Source organism: Eumetopias jubatus, unplaced genomic scaffold (assembly GCF_037043125.1).
Source record: "Eumetopias jubatus isolate StellerSeaLion01/CBP00866 unplaced genomic scaffold, mEumJub1_p1.0 scaffold_9, whole genome shotgun sequence".
NCBI classification, from domain to species: domain Eukaryota; kingdom Metazoa; phylum Chordata; class Mammalia; order Carnivora; family Otariidae; genus Eumetopias; species Eumetopias jubatus.
The window spans coordinates 26,551,404-26,576,787 of record NW_028274815.1 but is presented as its reverse complement, the minus strand read 5'-3'; the positions used below and the strand labels follow the sequence as shown (position 1 = coordinate 26,576,787).

Here is a 25,384-nt window from a genome sequence, read left to right as displayed (position 1 = left end):
TGCAGTGATACTCTAGAAAAGAACAAATTCTATGGGAGGTGAAATGCACTACTCCTTTGATTGGTGACAGCAGAATAATGGCTACAAATAGTTACTAACATGTATTGAGCTCTTTCTTTGTATGAAATATTATACAGGAATTCTCATAACTTCATAAGTTAAATACTGTTCTCAACCCCGTGGTACAGATGAGCAACCAGTGGTGTAATGGCGCTGGTTCTTACTGTTTAGTCAGACCTGACTGTTGAATTCTCATGATTTTTGTTAGTCAGTTGACATATGTTGTTAGCTTGAGATCAACCATGGTGAAAATATTTCTAATGTGGAGATTGGTAAATTCTACAAATCAGGGCCGCCTTTACCCCCAGAGAACAAGTGTGTTCAATATTTAGCAACACAGCACTGAAATAGGCTCAGAGAGGTTTAGCAACTTGCCAAGGTTGCACAGATGGTAGCAACCGGCAGATCTCAGGCCAGTTTCATTACTCTAAAGCCCACAGTCTTACAAGAGACCCTTTTATATTGGGGCACAAGACTGCTCCCCTGACTTCATTTCCAAAGAAAAGCCATGTTGCTCAACAAAGACTCTCGGATTAAGGATGCAGGGCTTTGCAGAGCTTTTCTTGAGGGCCTGGAATTCAAGGATTTGGCATTTCCATAACTCAAGATGGGTCAGGGTGGGGGGTGGGGAGTGCATGACCCTACTGCTCTGGCAACAGGATGCCCAGATGCACGTTCTATATAAATAAATAAATGTATCTATTTCCCCCCATCTCCTCAGTGTATTTCATAAAGGAGAATAGTCAAGTCCTCATTCAAAGGATGGGAATGACTGTTGTAAAGCAAATTGTGGATGAGCTCTTTGTGTGGAATGTTCTGAATCACAAAGAAGTAAACATCATTTACTATGAGAAGGTCAAGCAGGAGGCTGAGAGAGGGATCATTCCCCTGACTTTGAAGAAGGGTTCCGAATCCTATAATCTCTTTCTCAAATCCCTTGAAAAGTGGAACTATCCTCTGTTTCAGGATTTGAATGGACAAAGCAAGTATCAATTTTCTTGTGTTTTACAAATAGAATAAACCATGAAGAAAATCCATACTCCCCATGAGAGAGCCTCTGCTCTCCTCTCTCTTTGTATCATTGGGTAGTTGGGTTTTGGTTCTGCAGAGGAAAAGCTCAGACACTCTCAGCAAAAACTCCCATTAGATTACTTGTTGTTGAAGCTAAATAAGTCACTCCAGGGTCAGGGATTAATGATTTAGTATAGTCTCACTTCAAAATCAAACTGGATAATGAAGGCACTCAAGAAGTTAATGCAGTTGTGGTTCTTAACATTCTTTAGTCCAATGAGGAATTACTATTTTTAATAATATTATCACTAGGGGCGCCTGGGTGGCTCAGTTGTTAAGCATCTGCTTTCGGCTCAGGTTATGATCCCAGGGTCCTGGGATCGAGCCCCACGTCCGGGGAGCCTGCTTCTCCCTCTCCCACTCCCCCTGCTTCTGTTCCCTCTCTTGCTGTCTCTCTCTGCCAAATAAATAAATAAAATCTTTAAAAAATCATATTATCACTAAATAATAACTTATTTTGTTTCATGATAGATTTTAATCAAGGTTGAGGCTTGATCTGGGGAAAGTTACCCCTAACCATCCCTCTCAGCCATGTCCCTACTATTCTCACACACTTTTCTAGCCCAAACACAGGCTCCTCCCGTTTCCCTTTGGCTGCAACAAAGATCCTGTGGTGGAAAGGAGGAAACAGAAGGCAAATGGGGAAGAGTAAATATTTGGAATCCTTTCTGCCAGCTCATCCTGGGGAAGGAAAGACAAGTCGCCAATGGAAGATCCTCAGCATAACTCCCTCTTAAAATCCTCCTGAACTCTACATTCTGGGGAGATGCAGAATTGGATCCTCTAACCTCACCTCTTCTCTTACAGGTCTTTTTCAGCAGATATCGAAAGAAGACCTAGATGATTTGTCTCAGGATCTAAAGGATTTATACCATATCCCATCTTTTCTAAACTTCTCTCCCCTGAGTGAAGATATTGATATTATTTTTAATTTGAAAAGCACCTTCACAGAACATGTTCTATGAAGGAAGGACCATCACCATCATCGATTGGAGCAGCTGACCCTGAATGGTCCGCTAGACACTCTTGAGAGCCCCTGCATCATCAAAGGGGAACCAGGCAAAGGGAAGTCCGCTCTGCTACAGCAAATTGCCATGCTCTGGGCCTCGGGAGAGTGTGGGGCTCTGACCAAGTTCAAATTAGTATTCTTTCTCCGTCTGAGCAAGGCCCAGGGTGGGCTCTTTGCCACTGTGTGTGATCAACTCGTGCATATACCTGACATGACCAGGAAGCAGACTTTCATGGCCGTGCTGCTGAAGCTATGGCATAGTTCTTTTTCTTCTTGATGGCTACAATGAATTCAGGGCCCAGAACTGCCCAGAGATCGAGGCCCTCACAAAGGAAAACTACTGTCTCAAGAATATGGAGGTTGTCACCACCACCACTGAGTACCTGAGGCACATCAGGCCGTTTGGTGCCCTGACTGCGGAGGTGGGGGATATGACAGAGGATAGTGCCAAGACTCTCATCTGGAAAGTGCTGATGAAGGAGCATGCTGAAGGCTTGTTGCTCCAAATTCAGAAATCCAGGTGATTGAGGAATCTGATGAAGATCCCTCTCTTTGTGGTCATCACTTGTGTCATCCAGATGGGGGAAAGTGAGTTCTACTCTAACACACAAACAACACGGTTCTGTACCTTCTGTGATCTGCTGATACAGAAAAACAAGCACAAACTTAGAGGGGTGGCTGCAGGTGACTTCACTCAGAGCCTGGACCACTGTGGAGACCTAGCTCTGGGGGGCGTGTCCTCCCACAGGTTTGATATCCAAATGGAAGACATGTCCTGTGTGAATGAGGATACCCTACTGACAGCTGGACTCCTCTGTAAATACACAGCTCAACAGTTCCAGCCAAAGTATAAATTCTTTCAGAACTCATCCCAGGAGTACATAGCAGGATGCAAGCTCAGTAATTTACTGAAGTCTCAAGAGCCAGAGGAGGTGACTAAGGGAAGGGTCACTTGAAGAAAATGATTTTCGTTTCAGACATTACATCCAAGTATAGCAACCTGCTCCTGCACGTGGGTGGATCAGCTATGGAAGCCACCAGGACTGTTTGGAAACACCTTGCAGGAGTGTATCAACATGGCAGCCTCCTCGGGCTCTCCAACACCAAGAAGCGTCTCTGGAGGCAAGAATCTATGCAAAATGTGAAAAACACCACTGTGCAAGAAACTCTGAAAGCCATAAACATCATTCCTTTACAGAGTGTGGCGTTCATTTACTCCATGAGAGTATATCTGAGGCAGACCTGACTGAAGAATTTGAAGCTTTCTTTTGTGGTAAAAGAACAGCCTGATTACCTATTTGACTTCTTTGAACACTTGCCTAATTGTGCCAGTGCTCTGGACTTCATTAAACTCGACTTCTACGGAGAAGCTACAGCCTCAGGGGACAAGACCATAGAAGACACGAACAGGCGTTGAGAAGAGTCCTCAGAAACCTACATTCCCAGCAGGGCCCTGTCTTTGTTCTTCAACTGGAAGCAGGAATTCAAGACTCTGGAGGTCATACTCCGGGACTTCAGCAAGTTGAATAAGCAAGATAACAGATATCTGGGAAAGATACTCAGCTCTGCTACAAGCCTCAGATTGTGCATGAAGAGGTGTGCTGGCGTGGCCGGAAGCTTTAGTTCCATCCTCAGCACCCATGAGAGAACATTCATTCCCTCACCATGGAAGCCAGTGCCCTCACCATAGAAGATGAGCAGCACATCACACCCATGACAAACCTGAAAAACTTGAGTATTCAAGACCTCCAGACTTCACGGCTGCCGGGTATTGTAAACGTCAGCACTTTAAGCTTATAATCAAGCCTGTTTGGGTTACCATGGAAATATTAGATATCATATAGTTTTGCTTTAAATGTTCTAATAGTTTCAACCAGGTGTCAGGACTTGGAAGGGAGGCAGCAGGACTGAGAAAGAGGTCCATAAGGGGGGAAGGCTGCCATATTGGGAGGCACTAGGGAGGATTCCCAGAGCTGAAGCTATACAGTCTGACGGAATGGCACTATAGTTTGTATGGTTTTGTGTGTGTGGTAAGGTAAGCTTGTCTTCACTGACCTCTCCCCCTTCTCAGCATCTCCATCTCCACCCAGCACCCACTGCTTCCCTGCCAAAGGACAGCCCTGCCCGCTTCAAGTCTGAGAGGAAATCCAGCCTGTAAACTAATCACCTGAGGGAGCTGGTCGCTAATTGTGTTACTGGATTCTTGTCCAGGAAACTGCAGAACATACCCAGCCTCACCCCACCCCACGTATCGTTCATTTTGAAAGATTTTGGGAACAGATTTTGTCTAACAAGAAATAATTTCAGATCTCAGACACATACATGTGGGGCCAATCTTCCTGGGTAAAGGGGGAGTTTTCCCTAAGTTCAAAATAGTATTAAAGGTGAATGTCTGTCTGCCTTACATGTGTCAACCAGCTTTACCTAGGTAGGTCAGCCCCACTGCGTGGGACAGGCACTGCTTGTGGTGTGAAGCTATGCGCTGGCAGGAACCTTGCTCTTTTTGACTGTGATCCAAGAATACTTTTCATTCACAATAGATTTCCCATCAGGCTCTGCCTCACTTTTCACCCTGTAGAGAAAATTTCATATCATTAAAAAAAATCTAGAATCTTTGTACAGATAATTTTTGCAACCTTCTTAATGCAGGAATCCCTTCCATAAGATTTTGCACAGTCACCACGACTTCATTAGACTACCTTCTGTGTCAGGAAGCTCGCCGTTTCCTCTTGACGGCTATTCCTTTGATCTTGCAAACTGGTCACCTATGTGCTGAGTTTGGCCTACATATTGTATAGAATTATCTTTTCAATGTTTGCCAATATTTTGTTCTTAATTCTTAAAATTTATTTTTTGAGTAATATATTCACATGATCCAAATTATGAAACAATCTACAATGAAGTCTCCCCTTTCCCATCCCCTAGTCACGATTTTTTCCCTAGAGTTGGCAACATTTTGCAATTGGGAGATTGCAGTGTGAAACTACAGGTTACTCATTTCTCTTGATAATTGTAGGTCTGGCAACTGCATGCCCACATCTTCACTTGGTAACAATCAGCTAGAGCTTCTTGAGATGTTCCTATGTTCTGTGGACAAGATACATAATCTCTGTGTGGGCACAGCACCCACCTGTTCTACTTCTTGTAATAACATTATCTCCCTGGCCCTTGTTGACATTTGAGTTTGTAATCAGTGCTCATTCCTTCTTATAGCTAAACTCCGGTGCCCTGTCATTTATATCCAAGGCTGGTTTCTATTTCTGCCCTCCACATATCTTCAGAATCTTCCTAGTTCTTCCCTTTCTTTGCTGAATAGTGTTGCATTATATGGTTGTGCCACAGTTTATCTCATCACCTCTGAAAGACATGTAGGTTATTTCCAGCTTGGGTGATTATAAACAGAACTTCTATAAATGTTCGTATGCAAGTTTTTGTGTGAAAATAAGTTTTCCTTTTTTCTTAGAGAGAGAGAATGCACCTGCCCCCTGGGGGTGGGAAGGAGGGGCAAAGAGGGAGGGAGAGGGAAACAGAGAATCTTAGGCAGGCTTCATACTCAGCAAGGAGCCCCACGCGGGGCTCCATCTCATGACCCTGAGATCATAACCTGAGCTGAAATCAGGAGTTGAACACTTAACTGACTGAGCCCAGGCACCCCTGAAAATAAGTTTTAAATTCACTTAGGTAAATATCTAGGGGTGGGATTGCTAGGCCATAGGACAAGTGTTTGTTTAACTTCTTAAGAAACTTCCAAGCTATTTTCCAGTTTGTACAATTTTACATTTCCAATAGCTATATATGAGAGGTTTAGCTGCTCTGCATTCTCACTAGCACTTAATATCCTTTGTGCTTTTTTTTTTTATTCTACAATTGCCCTACAATAAGAAAAAAAAAAAACAGACAACACCAAGTGCTGATGAGGATATGGAAAAACTGGAACTCTGGATGTAGTGTTATTTCATCATACTTAGCTGATAATAAGTTGAAAACTTTTCATGGGTTTGTTCGCCAACTATGTACCTCTGTGGCAAAGTGTCTGTTTAAGTTTTCACCCATTTTTTAATTGGGTAATTTATCTTCTTAGTGTTGAGTTTTGACTGGTCTTTATATATTTTGGATACAGTTCCTTTGTCAGAGGAGTGATTTGAAAATATTTTCTCCTGGGGCGCCTTGGTGGCTCAGTCAGTTAAGCGTCTGCCTTCCGCTCAGGTCATTGATCCTAGAGTCCCAGGATCGAGCCCTGTGTGGGGCTCCCTGCTCAGTAGGGAGTCTGCTTCTCCTGCTGTCCCTCACCCCTCTCATGTTCTCACTCTGTCGCACTCTCAAATCAATAAATAAAATCTTAAAAAAGAAAAAAGAAAAATATTTTCTCCTAATCTGTAGCTAGTCTTTTCATTCTCCTAATGGTATCTTTTGTAGAACAAAAATTTTAGGTTTAGTTGCAGTCTGTTTTTGCTTGTATGAATCAAAATTTTGGTGTGATTTCTAAGAATTTTTTGCTTAACCCCAGGTGATGAAGATTTCCTCCTATCTTTTCTTCTTAAAGTTTTACATTTTATTTATTTATTTTTAAAGATTTTATTTGTTTATTTGACAGAGAGAGACACAGCAAGAGAGAGAACACAAGCGGGGGGAGTGGGAGAGGGAGAAGCAGGCTTCCCGCTGAGCAGGGAGCCTGACACAGGGCTTGATCCCAGAACCTTGGGACCATGACCTGAGCCGAAAGCAGACACTTAACCACTGAGCCACCCAGGCGCCCCAGTTTTACATTTTACATTTAGATTTATGATCCATTTGAGTTAACATTTATATAAAATATGATGTTTAGATCAAGGTTCATTTTTCTTGCATACGAATATCCAGTTGTTCTATTTATTGAAATGACTATTCTTGGGGCACCTGGGTGGCTCAGTCGTTAAGCATCTGCCTTTGGCTCAGGTCATGATCCCAGGGTCCTGGGATCGAGCCCCGAATCATGCTCCCTGCTCGGCAGGAAGCCTGCTTCTCCCTCTCCCACTCCCCCTGCTTGTGTTCCCTCTCTCGCTGTCAAATAAATAAAATCTTCTAAAAAAAATGACTATTCTTTCATGTTTGAATTGCCTTTGTACTTTTGTCCAAAATCATTTGGCTGTAATTATGTGGGTGTATTACTGGACTCTAGTCTCTTATTGATTGATTATCTGCCCACACCCTTATCTATCCTTTGGTAATGTCATACTGTCTTAGTAACTGTAGTTTTATAGTAAGTCATAAAATTGAGTAGTGTTGTTTCTCCAACTTTATTCTTTTTCAAAAAATTTTTTTATATTCTAGTTCCTTTGTCTTTCACATTGTTTATATTATCAAAAACTCTACCTGGGATCTTGGTTGGAGTTACATTAAATCTATAGACCAATTTAGGGAGAATTGACATCTTTATTTTGTTGAATCTTTCAATCCATGAGCATGGTTTGTTTTAATTTAGATTTCCTTTTATCATCATTTTGTAGTTTTCATCATGTTGATCCTGTATATGTTTTATCAGATTTATATCTAACTTTGTCATTCTTTTGGAGCTATTGTAAATAGAATTTTAAAAAATTGGTTGCCAATCACTTATTGCTATTATATAGAAATGCAATTGATTTTTGTCTGTTGATCTTATACTCTACACCTTTGCTATACTCACTTCATGCCATCTCCAAAAAGAACAGGGTTTATTTCTTCCTTTCCAATTTGTATTTATTTTATTTTCTTGCCTTAGTGCGCTGATTATGACTTGCAGTAGAGTATTGCATAGGAGGGGTGAGAGTGAACATCCTCCCTTGTTCCTGATATTAGGAACAAAGCATTTAGACTTCCACCACTAAGTATGATGTCAACCATAGTTTTTTTTTGTAGATGACTTTTATCAGGTTGAGGGAGTTCCTTTCTATTCCTAGGTTGCTGAGAATTCTTATTATGGATGAATGTCAGATAATGTCAGTGTTTTTTCTGCCTCAATATATCTGATCATGCAGTTTTTCTTAGTCTGTTAATATAGTGAATTATATGGATTGATTGTCAAATATTGAAGCAGCTCTGCATTCCCTGTAGGAAGTCCACTTGGTGGTAGTATAACATTCTTTTTATATATGGCTGGAATCCTTAGTAATATTTTGTTGAGGATTTTTGCTTCTATGTTCGTGAGTGGTATATTGGTCTGAAGTTTTGTTTTATTCTCTTGGTCTGGGTTTTGTAGCATTTAATGATAACATCATGAAAAAGCTGGGAAATGTTCTCTTCACTTCTATTTTCTGGAGGTGATTTTGTAGAACTGGCGTTATTTCTTCTTTGAATGTTTGGTAGGATTTGCAAGTTAAATTATCTGTGCCTGAAGATTTCTTTTTTGGAAAATTTTAAGCCATAAATTCAATTTCCTTTAAGCACTGTGTTAGCTGCAGATTTTGATATATTTTATTTTTATTTCTATATTTTTCAAAATACTGTCTAGTTTTCCTGAATTCATGCTTATTTAGAAGTCTATTGTTAAATTTCCAAGTGTTCGGAGATTTCCTTGTTATCTTTGTTATTATTTTCTAGTCCAATTCCACTATATTTAGAGAACATGCTTTTAGCTAAAGAAGACAGCCATCTCTGACCAAAAAAACAAAAACAAAACATTCTCGTGTCCCCATGCTGCCCCTGTGAATTCAGCCTGCGTTCCTCCTAAGATTTTTGAAATTAAAGGGAGAATGCTCATTTAGAAGACTTCATCCTGTGAAAAGAAGTTATGGCAAAGGTATACATTGACACCCATTAAAATACTACACATTTATTATAGTTTTTCTCATGCTGCTGAGAGAATGACCTTCACATAGGTGACCTTTGTATGGTCCAGGAGATGGGAGAGGGAGTTGAAAGAAGAACAACTCTCTTTGGCTTTTTATAACTTGTCTATGACCCACTTGTCTGACATTGGGAAGGGATTGAATTACATAGTAAAGTCTCTGTCAGCTGAACCCTGTGACCTTGAAGAATTAGTCTCCTGCTGCCTGTCAGCAAACGCCATGAAAACCCTAGATAACTGTTGCCTGCATTAACTGAATGAGAACAGTGTAAGAGAACATATTATACTTTCATGCTAATGCATGCTAAGTCTCTCAAATGGAAATTTAATTTTTAGGGAAACTGGAAAAGATAATAAAGACTTCCAGGTAGTATCTAGCCTGTTTTTAATGATCTTCTCCATGACTGAAATGAAAATTTATTATAAAATGGAGGATTAGGAGAAAATTTCAGAATGGGTGAAGATATTATAATTTTAAGAGACAGTGAAGAGAAAGAAAACAAGAAATAGATGCTTGAAACTTGGCACATGTTCTGTTATATAATAACTGCCTAATATATATTTGGATGACTGGATAAATAAATGATGGAGAAGCAGAGAAAGAAGAATTTCTCAGGCCATCCAGTTCTTACCCATTGCCCTGTTAAGATGGAGTTAGTGTGTATTAACGTAAGAGCTGAGTCTTTTGAATTCCCAGAGGGTGTTTATACCAAGTACTGAGAAACCTCTGCATATATCTAGATAAACTGGGTATGTTCAATTCATGTTTTTCAAATTTAGATTTTGAGGAAAAGATGATGGTCTTGCCCTCTAAAAAACAGGATCTTAAACATCTGGAATTCTGTAAAGATTACTAAGGAAATCATTTGTATGCTAATATAACCCAAAAGCTAGAGAAACCCATGATTAGAAGAAGGTGTCTAACCTCCACTAGGAACACAAGGATAAGTACACTCCTTCTTTACCTGACCCTAGGGAGAGACAGATTTAGAACACAGGGAGCAACCTCTTTGACCTCAGCCGCCCAACTTCTTCTAGACACATCTCCAAAGGCAAGGGAAACAAAGGCAAAAATTAACTATTGGGACTTCATCAAGATAAAAAGCTTTTGCACAGCAAAGGAAACAGTCGACAAAACCAAAAGACAACCGACAGGATGGGAGAAAATATTTGCAAATGACATATCAGATAAAGGGCTTGTATCCAAAATCTATAAAGAACTTATAAAACTCAATACCCAAAGACTGATCCAATCAAGAAATGGGCAGAAGACATGAACAGACATTTTTCCAAAGAAGACATCCAAATGGCCAACAGACACATGAAAAATTGCTCAACATCGCTCGGCATCAGGGAAATCCAAATCAAAACTTCAATGAGATACCACCTCACACCAGTCAGAATGGCTAAAATTAACAAGTCAGGAAACGACAGATGTTGGTGAGGATGCAGAGAAAGGGGAGCCCTCCTACACTGTTGGTGGGAATGCAAGTTGGTGCAGCCACTATGGAAAACAGTATGGAGGTTCCTCAAAAAGTTGAAAATAGATCCAGCAATTGCACTACTGGGTATTTACCCCAAAGATACAAATGTAGGGATCCGAAGGGGTACGTGCACCCTGATGTTTGTAGAGCAATGTCCACAATAGCCAAATTGTGGAAAGAGCCAAGATGTCCATTGACAGATGAGTGGATAAAGAAGATGTGGTATATATATATACAATGGAATATTATGCAGCCATCAAAAGGAATGAGATCTTACCATTTGCAACAATGTGGATGGAACAGGAGGGTGTTATGCTGAGCGAAATAACTCATCAGAGAAAGACATGTATCATATGACCTCACTGATATGAGGAATTCTTAATCTCAGGAAACAAACTGAGGATTGCTGGAGTGGGGGTGGGTGGGAGGGATGGGGTGGCTGGGTGATAGACAGTGGGGAGTGTATGTGCTATGGTGAGCGCTGTGAATTGTGCAAGACAGTTGAATCACAGATCTGTACCTCTGAAACAAATAATGCAATATATGTTAAGAAAAAAAAAGGAGATAGCAGGAGGGGAAGAATGAAGGGGGGGAAATCAGAGGGAGAGACAAAACATGAGAGACAATGGACTCTGAAAAACAAACTGAGGGTTCTAGAGGGGAGGGGGGTGGGAGGATGGGTTAGTCTGGTGATGGGTATTAAAGAGGGCACATGCTGCATGGAGCACTGGGTGTTATGCACAAACAATGAATCATGGAACACTACATCAAAAACTGATGATGTAATGTATGGTGATTAATATAACAATAAAAAATTTTAAAAAAAAGAAATGGGCAGAAGACATGAACAGACATTTTTCCAAAGAAGACATCCAAATGGCCAACAGACACATGAAAAAAGTACTCAACATCATTCAGCATCAGGGAAATACAAATCAAAACTACAATGAGATACCACCTCACACCAGTCAGAATGGCTAAAATTCACAAGTCAGGACACAACAGATGTTGGTGAGGATGTGGAGAAAGCGAAACCCTCCTACACTGTTGGTGGGAATGCAAGCTCGTGCAGCCACCCTGGAAAACAGTATAGAGATTCCTCAAAAAGTTGAAAATAGGAGCTACTGTAAGACCCAGCAATTGTACTACTGGGTATTTACCCCAAAGATACCAATGTAGTGATCCAAAGGTGCACCTGCACCCCAATGTTTATAGCAGCAATGTCCACAATAGCCAAATTGGGAAGAGCCTAGATGTCCATCGACAGATGAATGGATAAAAAGATGTGGTATACACACACACACACACACACACACACACACACACACACACACACACACACACACGCGCGCACAGGAATATTATGCAGCCATCAAAAAGATGAAATCTTGCCGTTTGCAATGACGTGGATAGAACTGGAGGGTATTATGCTAAGTGAAGTAAGTCAATCAGAAAAAGACAATTACCATATGATCTCACTGATATGGGTGCCTGGGTGGCTCAGTCAGTTAAGTGTCTGCCTTTGGCTCAGGTCATGATCTCAGCGTCCTGGGATTGAGCCCCACATCAGGCTCCCTGCTCTGCAGGAAGCCTGCTTCTCCCTCTCCTTCTCCCCCTGCTTGTGTTTCCTCTCTCGCTGTGTCTCTCTCTGTCAAATAAATAAATAAAATCTTTTAAAAAAAGAAAGAGATCCGATCATAGGAAACAAACTGAGGGTTGCTGGATGGGAGGGGGTGGAGGGATGGGGTAACTGGGTGATGGACATTGGGGAGGGTATGTGTTGTAATGAGCACTGGGTATTATATAAGACTGATGAATCACAGACCTCTACCCCTGAAACCAGTAATACATTATATGTTAATTAATTGATTTTTTGGAAAGATTTTTATTTATTTAGGGGCTCCTGGGTGGCTCAGATGGTTAAGCGTCTGTCTTCCGCACAGGTCATGATCCCAGGGTCCTGGGATCAAACCCCATGTCTGGCTCTTGGCTCGGCTGGGAGCCTGCTTCTCCTTCTCCATCTGCCTCTGCCCTGCTCATGCTCTCTGGCTCTATCTCTCTGCCTCAAATGAATTCATTTGAGGCAGAGAGATAGATTGAGGCAGAGAGATAGAGCCAGAGAGCACAAGTGGAGGGAATGGCAGAGGGAGAGGGAGAAGCAGGCTCCTCACTGAGCAGGGAGCCTGATGTGATGTGGGACTCGATCCCAGGACCCCGGGATCATGACCTGAGCTGAAGGCAGACACTTAACCATCTGAGCCACCTAGGCGCCCCTGCAACGTCTTTTAGAACCTAGCCTTGGAGGGTCATTTCTGCTTCCTCCTATTGGTTACCCAGGTCAGCCCTATCCACTGTGAGGTGGTGGGGGATACAATACACGGGAATATATACTAGGAGGTGAGGCTCATTGGCACCATCTTGAAGGGTGACTAACATTATCTAAGGCAAAGGATTGGTGAAAACAGCTTTGATTTCATTTCCCTCACAGATTGTCTAGAATATATATATTTTTAAAGATTTTTATTTATTTATTTGACAGAGAGAGACACAGCGAGAGAGGGAACACAAGCAGGGGCAGTGGGAGAGGGAGAAGCAGGTTTCCTGCGGAGTAGGGAGCCCGATGTGGGGCTCGGTCCCAGGATCCTGGGATCATGACCTGAGCTGAAGGCGGACGCTGAAGGACTGAGCCAGCCGGGGGCCCCTGTCTAGAATATATTTGTAGTATACATATCATGAGACTTACAATTTTAACTAATTTTAACTGTACAGTTCTGTGGTATTAAGTACATTCACGTTCTTGAACAACCATCACCATCCACCTCCAGAACTTTTTCATCTTCCTTGACTGAAACTCTACCCATTAAAAACTAGCTCCCCACCTACTTCTCTTCTCTTTTTAAAACGTTTTCTCTTAGACATGTATATGTCTCTAAGTGCTTAGGCTGCTGAAGGGTTTTTGCCTTCCCTAATAGTGCTTCAAGTTCTGTATCTTTTCTTTCTTTAATTCCTAACACTACCTCCATCTCCTTTACCTACTCCCTTAACCCATCAAATCATATAATTCTGGGTGTCATTCTTACAGGTCCCTCCTCTATTCTGGGTGATATTGGAAGCAGGTGGCTTCTGTGACAGGCTAATTAGTTAGCTAATAAATAATCCCTGTCAGGTAACTTCCTACCTTAAACAAGTTGGAAAGGGTGTGTCTTTTCAAGGAGGCCTCTGGAGAGTGTGTAGAATTAGAATCAGATGTTGGGGAGACATTTTTTTTAGGTAGAGGCCTTTTAGCATCTTTCAAATCTTTAAGTAGGTAGCTGATTTGCCCACTTCTCAGGCCGGCCAATGAGAGATGAGAAGGAGATGGGATATTTAATGAAGTAAGAACTGAGCTAGGCAGTAATTTGCCATTTGACTTGAGTTGCCTAGTGCCTTTTTTTAAAAAGATTTTATTTATTTATTAGAGAGAGATCATAAGCAGGGGAGAAGGGTAGAGGGAGAAGCAGGCTCCCCGCTGAGCAGGGAGCCTGACTCAGGGCTCAATCCCAGGACCCCAGGATCATGACCCAAGCCAAAGGCAGACACTTAAACAGACTGAACCACCCAGGCGCCCCTTGAGTTGCCTAGTGCCTTATAGCCTCTACATGCAAATGAGAAAAATAAGCGTAACAGAAGGCAGCTGACTCTTGGAAATTTAGCTGTAACAATGTACCTTCCAATGCAAGTAAAAAAGATATTACAAAATGAACAACTCAATAGGAGTAACTACTTTATTCTCAAAGTGTTTTTAAGAAGAATTTATGGAATAATCATTACATCCCTAATAAAAGATGACATTACCCCTATTTTATAAAGCAGCAGTTATATAAGGTTGTCGTACTAAAGCAGTGAAAGGGTTGGAGATGGAAGAGGAGGAGTTGATGATGTGGGGAGAGAGTGTAGATGTTGGCACTGCCCCCTCCAGCTGTTCCTCCACCTGGAAGAGGTATAAAAAGCAGTCTACTTGTGCTTGAGTGATGAGTGAGAGCTGATGAGTGAGAGCCAAACATTCTCTGCCTTATTCTCTGTCAGGTGATGAGACTGCTGTCTAGAGTCTCCATCTTTATAAGTGGTCCAGTGCACTGGTTTTGGAGTCAGACCTGCCCACGCTTTCCACTTGATAGATGGATGACCAGAGCAACTTAAAGTCTCTGAGCCTCAGTCTGCTCATCTGTCAAATGAGAGTCACTATAATACCAACCACATGAGCAGTTACTGTGCTAATCAGTAATTAAACTAATGCATATAAAGTAAGAAGTTCAACATTGATCTAATGTATGTGCTCAATGAATGGTACTGTTATTTTCCTCTGCGGGTTTCCAAGGGAACCAGATATAATAGGTTTATCTTCCTTTTGAAAAAAAGCTTCCTCAGCTTGCAAAATAAGTAAAATTTATAAAAATAAAACCAGCTCACTTCATGTATAAGACCCTTCACAACGGAGTCTCAACTTACCTTCCTTTCCACCTTCATCTTCTGCCATGCCTCCCTCCCTACATGAGGTTCTACCTCATGGACTTCTCGCTGTTTCCCAAAAATGCCTTTGTACGTGCGCTTCCTCTAGAATGTCCTTTACCTTCTCTTACAGTCCCTTTAAGACTTAACTTAAATATCTCCTCCAGATCACATATTCTCTATATGCTCTCTCCTCTGTACCCCCATATGTTAACTTAGATGTCTGCTTTAAGCTTCTCGTCTAGAGTGTTTTAAACTTTTTTTGACTATGACCCTCAGTTAAAAATACATCTCATGATTTAACATTAACACATACATACACATTAAAAAATTTCACAGAAAGTAATTATCTTATGCTATGTGTGACACAATCTGTTATTTTCTATTCTTTCTGTCCTATTTCACTTAAAACAGATGCTGATTGCAACCCATTAAATTTGTTTCATGTTCCTCTAAAGGAGGGGATACCCTGCAGCTTAGAAAAAACACTACCTTAATCCACATTAGAATGTGGATGTCAGCCTAGATCCAGGGCTTGTTTCCATGGTCACTTCTGGGTCTGACCCTCTGCTCCCATGTTCTGGATTTGGGTCTCCTTGCCTTCTGCAGTGGTTCCTTTCCCTCTCTTCCAAGTGATTTGGATGGGGAGAACAGTCACTTGTCAATTTTTACAAGAAGGCCCCGTATAATTGTGGATATAGCAAGTATACCGAGTGCTTGTGGGAATAGTGAAGGATAATTGTGATAGTTGTGAGCAGCAGATTAGTAAAAGGTAATATTGGCACTTCCATGCTCTCAAAGAGAAGCTGAACTGTTTCTGCCAGTTTAGGCTGCAGCTGCCCGTCAGTCGCCTTGCCTTCTCCATCTCCATCTCCATCTCTTACAGTCCTCTATGACACTCTCACGGTCCCAAGTACCACAAGCCAATGCAGGGCAATGACATTTAATGATGGACATGTATGATAGACACCACAGGGAAATGAAGAAAGGGTAATGAGAGACAGATTCTCTGATTAAAGAAAGACTACCTGATGAGATGCAGGGAGAAAATGAGATGTGGATGTGAGGTGTGAAATTAGATACAGTAGTTGGGATGTACTTTCCAGGCAAAAGTCTAAACCTGGGTTGTCCTTAAATTTCCACTTTTTCTGTGCCCATACTCAGGATACTGGGGGACATCACACAATTTGGCAGGTAGGTATGCTACAAATTCATAGTGACAAATTTCAACAAAAATATTTAGAAATGAATGGTAAGAAAATGCTATGTACCAAAACTTGTGGCATGCAGCAAAAGCAGGGCTTGAATAAAATTCTCATAGCCTGAAGTATTTATATTAGAGAAGCCTGAAGATTAATAAGTTTCTAATTTAAGAAGCCAGAAAAACATCAGAGTAAACCCCAGGATAGTAAACATAAGAAGATAAATCAATGACACAGAAAATTAAAATACACTAAAAAAGAGTAATAAAGCTTGAAGCTGGTTCTTTAAAAAGAGTAACAAGATAAATAAAAGTCAAGGAAGACTGGGATACTTGGCTGGCTCAGTCTGTAGAGCATGTGATTCTTGACCTTGGGGTAGTGAGCTGAAGTCACATGTAGAGCTTTCTTAAAAAAAAAAAAAAAAAAAGAAAGAAAAAAAGTCAAGCAAGACTGCTCAAGAAAAGATAGAGTGACATAAATAATTTCATTAGTCAAAATGGAGACAGGCACATGAATGTTTGTAGTAGCTTTATTCATTATCACCAAAACTTGGAAGCAATGGAGGTGTCCTTCAATAGGTGAATGGATAAACAAAATGTGGTACAGCCATAAATAGTATATTATTCAGTGGTAAAAAGAAATGAGCTATGAAGCCATGAAAAGCCATAGAAGAACCTTAAATACATATTGCTAAATGAAAGAAGCAAGTCTGAAAAGGTTATATAATGTATGAATCCAATTATATGACATTTTGGAAAAGGTAAAACTGTTGAGACAGTAAAAAGTTCAGTGACTGTACCCAAAGAAAACAAAAACACTAATTTGGACGATATATGCATCTCTATGTCTATTCCAGCATTATTTACAATAGCCAAGATATGGAAGCAACCTAAGTGTCTACTGATAGATGAATGAATAAAGATGTGGTATATATACACAGTAGAATATTACTCCCCTATAAAAAAGAATGACATCTTGCCACTTGCAATATACTAACTGAAATAAGTCTGAGAAAGACAAATACTGTATGATCTAAAACCTGAAAAATAAAACAAATGAACAAACAACAACAAAAATAGAAACCGGTCATAAATGTAGAGAACTGGTGGTTATTACGAGAGGGGAGGAGGGTGGGACGGTGGGTGAAATGGGTGAGGGGGATTTAGAGGAACAAACTTCCAGTTATAAAATAAACAAGTCGTGGGGATGAAAAGTACAGCATAGGGAATATAGTCAGTTATAGGTGACAAACAGTAACTACTCTCATCACGATGAGCACTGCATAATGTATATAGTTGTCAAGTCACTATGTTGTACACCTGAAACCAATGTAATATGTCAGCTATACTTCAATTTAGAAAAAAGTTCAGGAGCTCAGGAAGAGGGGAGGAAGTGTTGACAGGTACAGCATAGGGTATTTTTTTAGGAAAGTTCAAATATTCTGCATGATACTGTAACTGTACAGACATGGCACTATTCATTTGTTGAACCCCACAGAACTTTATAGTGCAAAGAGTGAACTTTAGTGCATGTAAAGTAAACAATCATTTAGGGGGCACCAGCCTGGCTCAGTCAGAAGAGCATGCAACTCTTGATCTCAGGGTCATGAGTTTGAGGCCCACATTGGGTGTAGCGATTACAAAAAAAATTTCATTCCCACCCCTCATCCTCCAAAGAATAGAGAGGGTCTAGAAACTGAGTTAACAATTGATCATGCCTATGTGAGGAAGCCTCCACAAAACCCCAACAGCACAGGGTTAAGGGAGATTCCAGGTTGGCAGACAAATCCATGCCAGGAGGGTGGCCCACTCCAAACTCCATGGGGACAGAAGCTCCTGTGCTTGGGATCCTCCCAGACCTCGCCCTAGGTAACTCTTCATCTGGCTGTTCATCTGTATTCTTCAAATGTGTTTCCTGGAGTTCTGTAGCTGCTCTAGCAAATTAATCAAACCTGAGGAGGGACACATGGGAACCTCCAATTTGTAGCTTAATCAGACAGAAGTTGTGCATAACCCGGGGACCTACCACTTGTGATTGGCACCTGAAGTGGGATGGAAGCAGTCTTGCAGACCTGAGCCCTTAGCCTGTGGGATCAGACAAGATTTCCAGGTAGGCAGTGTTAGAATTGAGTTAACTTGTAGGACACACACCTGGTGTTGCACAGAATTGCGCGGTGTGGGCAATAGCCTCCACACACTTGATGACCAGAAGTGTCTGAAGTGTTCTGTATGCACAGTAAAGGAGACACACGGGAGAGGAATGGGAGCTAGAATGAATGGAGTTTTTCTTACACGTGTACATACACATATTCTTTGCTCTGTCAGCTGAGAGGGCCTAGAAGCAATGACACCTTGGAAGAAATACGCACTCATGACACCCAGATCTTGGATTCTAATACCATTCTCTAATAAAGGGAACCAGGGCTCTTTGATAAAATGGCTAATTCTAGGACTAGGGCAGGAAATGTATAAGCCTAGAGCATCGTATAGTGCCAGAAAAGTAAGGAAGAGCTCAAAACAAAGAAATAAATAAAAGACTCCCACAGTAATAGGAGGAAGTCAAAGTGACACAGAAACCAACTAAAAGAGCTCACAGTAAAGCTGAGCAACTGGAACAATAAAATAAAGTAGCATTGGATTATATCCCAAAGCATAAAACAAATATCCATGAATCCATACTGATATAAATAAATTATTGAATAAATGAATAAATGGTGGGGGAGATAAATCTCCCATGCAAAGCTGCATGGATTATGTAGATAACTTTGCCCACAAAAAAGTAGAGCCTAACTCCGACAACCTAAGTGTAGACTGCACATAGTGACTTCCTCAGTGGTAGTACAGAAAGGGGAGAAGAATAGCTTCACAGAGGATAAATGGAACACCACCTTAGCCAGGTGATCAAGGTCAACATTGGCAGCAATAGATCGTGTTGATAGTATGTACCCTGGACATATAAGGAAAATGATACTTTACACTTCTGTGATCTTCCTCTTGCTACTGCAAAACCCTAATCTAATCATGAGAAAAACATCAGACAAGTCCTACAAAATACCTGACCAGTACTCCTCAACACTGTCAAGGGAATCAAAAACAAGGAGAATCTGAGAAATTGTCACAAGACAAGAGGTTCTTTGAGGAATGTAAGGAGACATGATGATTAAATGTAATGTGATATCTTGGATGGGATCCTGGAACAGAAAAGGGATACTGGTAAAAACTAAAGAAATCGCAATATACCACAGACTTAATAAGGTATTAATACTGGTTTATTAATTGCAATGAATATGCCATGCTAATGTAAGATGTTAATAATAGGAGAAGCTAAGTATGGAGTGTATGGCAACTCTTTGTACTATGTTTGCAATTTTTCCTATAAATCTAAAACTGTTCTAAAAAAATAAAGTTTGTTTAAAACATCAAAGGCAAGGGTGCCTGGGTCGTGCAATTGGGTTAATCATCTGACTTTTGGTTTTGGCTCAGGTCATGATCTTAAAGTTAGGGATCTTAGGGATGGAGCTGCATCAGGCTCTGAGCTCAGCATGGAGTCTGCTTGAGACTCTCTCCTCCCTGCCCTCTCCCACCTGCTCTCTTTCTCTGAAGTAAACAAATAAATCTTTTTACAAAAATCAAAGGCAAAAAAGGAGTCATATTATAATCAGAAATTTAAAAGATATGGAAATCCTTCAACTGTGATACCAACAAATTTGAAACAGACAAAGAAGACAGGTTTTTAGAAAAATATCATTTCCCAAACTGATTCAAGAATTAGGAGAAAACTGGGGCACCTGGATGGCTCAGTCAATTAGGCATCTGCCTTCGGCTCAGGTCATGATCTCAGGGTCCTGGGATGGAGCCCTGCTTTGAGCTCCCTGCTCAGTGGGGAGTCTGCTTCTCTCCCTTTCTCTCTGTCCCTCCCCCTGTTCATGATCTCTCTAAAAAAATTTTTTTTAAATAAATGTATCAAAGATATAAACATTAAGAGCTGAAACTATAAAAATTTTTGAAGAAAATCTAGGAGTAAATCTTCATGACTTCAGGTTAGGCAAAATCTTAGATATGACAAGCAAACACAAATAAGAAATAAGTTGGACTTCATCAAGATTACAAACTGTTGTGCTTTAAAGGGCATCATCAAGAAAGTGAAAAAAGAACCCAGAGAATGGCAGAACAACTTTACATGATGGCAAGTCATGTATCTCATAAAAGACTACTGTCTAGAATAAAGAACTCTTACAACTCACTGATATAAAGATAAATAATTCAATTTTTTAAACAGGCAAAGGATCTGAATATATATTTCTCCAAAGAATATATATAAACCATAAGACTCTTAATCATAGGAAACAAACGGAGGGTTGCTGGAGGGGAGAGGGGTGGTGGGATTGATGGGCATTAAGGAGGGCACGTGATGTAATGAGCACTGGGTGTTATATAAGACTGATGAATCACTGAACTCTACCTCTGAAACTTATAATATATTATATGTTAATTAATTGAGTTTAAACTAAAAAATAAAAATAAAATCACCTGCAAATATATATATATATTTATATACTTATATAAATATATATAAACTGTCAATAAGCCAGAAAGGATGCTCAAAATCATTAGCTATCAGGGAAATGCAAATCAAAGCCATGATGAAACCCCTCTTCCCAACCACTAGGGATGTTTATAATAAAAAGGACAGATAATAATAAGTGTTAACAAGGGCTTGGACAAATTAGAACCCTCATATCCTGGTGGTTGGAGTATAAAATAATGCAGTGCTTAAAAAAACATTGCAGCTTTAAATTCTTTGTTAAATTCCTTTGAGGTGGTAAAACCTGCTGCTAATAGAGAAAGAGAAAAGCTGCTGTTTAGGGAAGGAGTCTTTTTTTTTTTAAGATTTTTTATTTGTTTATTTGGGAGAAAGAGATAGCGAGAGAGAGAGCACAAGCAGGGAGGAGAGGGAGAAGCAGGCTCCCCACTGAGCAGGGAGCCCGATGCGGGACTTGATCCCAGGACCCTGAGATCATGACTCAAGCCGAAGGCAGATGCCCAACCGACTGAGCCACCCAGGCACCCCAGGAAGGAGTCTTACATAGAGACAGGAGAAGTGACTGAGTGCATGCAATGCTAGGAAGCACATGGAAAAGAGGCAGAGGCTGAAAGGATGTGAATATGAGGTCTGAGAGAGCAGGGAGAAAGCTGCTTACAAGGAATAAAGATGGGCTCCTTATGGGAAGGAGGAAGAGAGGAGAAAGTGAGGCCCTAGGTATGAGTTAGGCTGGGCACAGGCTTAAGCTGGTATAACAAGAGACCCCCCTCCCCATACCATACAGAAAACAGAACTTTATTACCCTCTTCTGTAGCAGTCCACAAATGAGTAGTCCAAGCAGGTGGGTGTTGTTCTGTGTAAGCTTTCACACCCAGAAACCTACTTTTTGGACCCCTCCATTCCTTAGGCTATTGTCTTGGACTTCATGGCTAGGATATCCACCTTCCCTTTGCAGGAGTGCCCTATTCTGTAAGGAATGGAGAAGTTCCATTAGGGAGCATTAAAAAAAGACAACCCCCCAAACCCAAGTCTTAGATACTGAAAGAGTCTCACTTACTCAAGTTTACAGTTAGGAACATTCCATACCTAAGAAACAATAGTTAGTGTTTGCTTCTCAAGAAGAGGAAATGACCGGGGCGCCTGGGTGGCTCAGTCATTGGGTGTCTGCCTTCGGCCCAGGTCATAATCCCAGGGTCCTGGGATTGAGCCCCGCATTGGGTTCCCTGCTCAGCGGGGAGTCTGCTTCTCCCTCTCCCACTCCCCCTGCTTGTGTTCCCTCTCTCGCTGTGTCTCTCTCTGTCAAACAAATAAATAAAATCTTAAAAAAAAAAAGAAGAGGAAATGACCTAAGCTTGATGAAATCTGACTCTAGTTTTGAAAAACTGTGACAAATATTTAATAGCATCTCTTACACCTCAATTTTAAAGCAATCTTCCATTTCCTGGAAGAATCAGGAAAAGTGAAAAAATACATTATTCATTTGTATTGGGTTTGCTATACTGCTACTAATTACTATCTGTCAGATTGCCTTACCCTTTAGGAAAAATATAACTTGTAAAAATAAGGGAGCAGATTCACAATCATTGCCCTACCTATAGAGAATTCTAATTTCTTTCTGAGGCAAAGCACTGGTCCAAACATAGCCATTTCTCTTAAAAAAAACTGTTTCACTTCCAACCAATATACTTACTTCTATTTTTTCACCCAGGTGTATTTTTTTTAAAAGAACCCTCTAAAAAACTTTCAGCAGTTGGATTTGGTGGGAAATTGTATGAGCAGTGACTGTTGGCTTGCCTTCATGAATGTATTTCAGAATCTTAAGTGATTAGGTTTTTTTTACTTCAGTGCTACGAGATTTTTGCCTGATGCAGCATTTGTCAGGAAAATTAGCCACGTGTTATTAAACTTTTGCGCAAGAAGCTAGGCTTGTTGGGTGGCAGTTGATGATGATGATATTAGTGTTATTAAAGGTGATTTTAAACTAGTAATTTAAATAAAGGCCACCCTGAGCCCATGAATGCTCTGGGGACCCCATTACTTTCAGCGTGGCTACTTAATAATCTTTGCTCATCCAGTGCAAGAGTCTGAAAGTATGTGGCAATCCATTATATAACCTAAAAATGATCCTTTCTCAACAGTGTCTGCCTAACTTGCCCTTTCCAAACTTTCTCTTCCTTTCCTGATATCTGGATGATGTGTGACACCATGACCTCTAGCTGGTCTCTTCCATGGAAATTTACTTCCTTAGTTTCATCATTCAGAAAAAAAATGAGACCAAAGAAGAGGAGGAAGTGAGAGGGAGTTTCATCTGATAACATGTGCAGTAGTTCTGTCTTGTCCTAAGGATGACTACCTGGTACCTGAAGGGATCCTTTGTTTATCCTTCTGTTCCCTTTGGTCTCAAGAACAGCTCACAAAAATTGATACACTGTGTGCACATTTACTTAGTACAGTGCCTGGCATGTACTGGATGCTCAACAAGTATGTGCTGAATTAAATGAAATGACCAATAAATAGCTATTGAATAAGGAAACAAGCCAAAATTATTTAAGATCAGAGAGAAAACTCCATGTATGTTCTTTATTCAAACAGTGTGGTTCAAACAATTTGGAATGTAAAAAGCATTTCCTTATATAAGAAGCAGATAGACTCCCAAAAGATCAGCATACTTTTGTCAAGCAAAAAATTGGCAGTTTACGAGCAGCTAAATCAGAGGCTTGAAATTCAGGACCTCTCCATTTGCTGATACATGTATGTAATTCTAACTGTATCTTCAGAGATTAAGGAAAAAAGAAAAATGTAGCCCATTCTTTTGTACCCTACGAATCTAAGGGTACCCTGTCCTAAACTTTTCTCCAGCACCCCCCAAAATAATCCTTCCCCACAAAGAAAGAAGTCTAAGAAAAATCTGTTTGATCTTAACAGATTTAAGTCAAGGCAAGTCTGAAATAAACAAGAACCTAAATGGTGTTAGCCTGCAGTTCACCTTCTATTCTCATGGCACCTCAAATTAATGGCTTGGGTGTTGGTATAGGTAACACTTGGCCTGTATGCTGAGGTAGTCACTGGAAGGACATTCTGGGCACAATATTGTTTAGCAAGTGGGTATAATCTGTAGATTTTGTCATAAAATTTTAGAGCTGATAGTTTACAGATCAACTAATTCATTCCCCACCCTAACTTTAGAGATGATAAAGCTTAGAGAAGTTAAATGACTTGCCCATGGTAACCAAACTACTTACATAGTGGCAGCATCAGGCTCATAATCCAAATCTCTCGACTTCTAGCCCAGTGTTTTTTCTGTTACAGTATGTTACAGTATGGTATTTTCTCAGACAGGGTTAATTACACTCCATGGAACTTGCTCTTAACCACAAGCCATGGGCCAAGAAGTCAATTCAAACTTCTTTCTTTGTTTAGCTTGACGTGACACTGGCAAGATTTACTAGTAAGAATACTGCCTCTAGGCCTTGCTGGCCAAGTTTCTTGTTTTTATATCCAGATGCTGGCCAGAGCTTGGCAAATAAGACATCGTTATATGATAATGCATGGACCAATGTCACCTGCAGCAGTTGGCATCGGTGAATTTCAGCAAGTAGAGCCAATTCCTTTAGAACCCACAGGAAATTTCTTAAATAGTGTAGGTGGGTATCAAAGCACCTTTGTTGGGACAACTACACAAGTGTTGCCTCTGAAGAGGTGTTGACAAAATAGGTATTTAACATCATGCAGAATTGTGTTCAGTACCTGCACACTTTAAAAATCTCATGAGAATGGAAAAGACATGCAAAGGGTGGCAGCGCAGACCTCTTAATCATCACTCAGTACATGGCAGTTCTTCAGATTTCATGGGCAGTCGACCCACTTGGATGAGGTCAACAGAGGAAAAATCACCCTGTAATAGTAGACCAATAATAGGTATACTAATAGTTGGAGGACGTAAGACAAAGGACAAGGAATTGGTTGCCTTAGTACATTTTATGAAGTTTCATTTTCCCCAGCAGTCAAGGTAGTGTGCGCTCTATTTCTTCAGCAGGTCAAATGCCTGAACAGGGTTGCAGATGTTAAAGACAATGACCAACTCCTCACCATGCAAAAGCTGGGACATGGTCACTTATTACAGGATGATGATAGTTCTGCTTGACAGAGATGGCTTCTTGGATGTTTGTGATTCCATTGTGACATCTGATTTGGAAGTGTTGCTCATATTTTAAAAAGGATGAGTTGACTGAAGAAACTTGCAAATTCTTCAAAAACAAAAATCTTTTCTACATAGCTGGCTGATGGCTGGAAAACTCCTAAATCTCCAAGAGTACTAGATTCCAGAAAGGTTGAATCCACTTTCAAAATACCTTTTTAAAATTCTAATTATAAAAGTCTTGATAAAAACAAAAAACAAAAAACACCTCAGGTAATTTTTGTCATTTGCTGCTTGTGATACTTTTTATATGTAATACTGGCTATGTTGGCAAGTCCTTAACATTTGCATTTGGAAAATAATCAAAAAATAAAATAATCCATGATTCTCACACTTCATCACAGTTAACAATTTATGATTTCGACAAAGCAAAACAAAATAAGTTAGAAATTGCCTGTTACACATCTAACAATACTGTATTTTATAATCTAGGGTCTATCATGTTTTGGTAAAATTATATAATATAAACTCAAATTGTTTACACAACTTTGAAAAGATATCAAATCCCATATTGCACATGGAATT

At 40.4% G+C, this 25,384-nt stretch overlaps 1 protein-coding gene across 1 annotated transcript; it reads left to right on the top strand.

Annotated features, from left to right (window-relative positions):
- Window positions 1-302: 302 nt before the first annotated feature.
- NLRC4 (NLR family CARD domain containing 4) lies at window positions 303-24,805 on the top strand. Its single transcript, XM_088026616.1, is given in 13 exon segments — window positions 303-375; window positions 782-1,042; window positions 1,939-2,398; window positions 2,400-3,082; window positions 3,085-3,324; window positions 3,327-3,423; window positions 3,425-3,782; window positions 3,785-3,892; window positions 22,370-22,563; window positions 22,565-22,599; window positions 22,602-22,645; window positions 24,164-24,305; window positions 24,663-24,805. Coding segments are annotated over 13 exon segments (2,838 nt in total).
- Window positions 24,806-25,384: the final 579 nt, after the last annotated feature.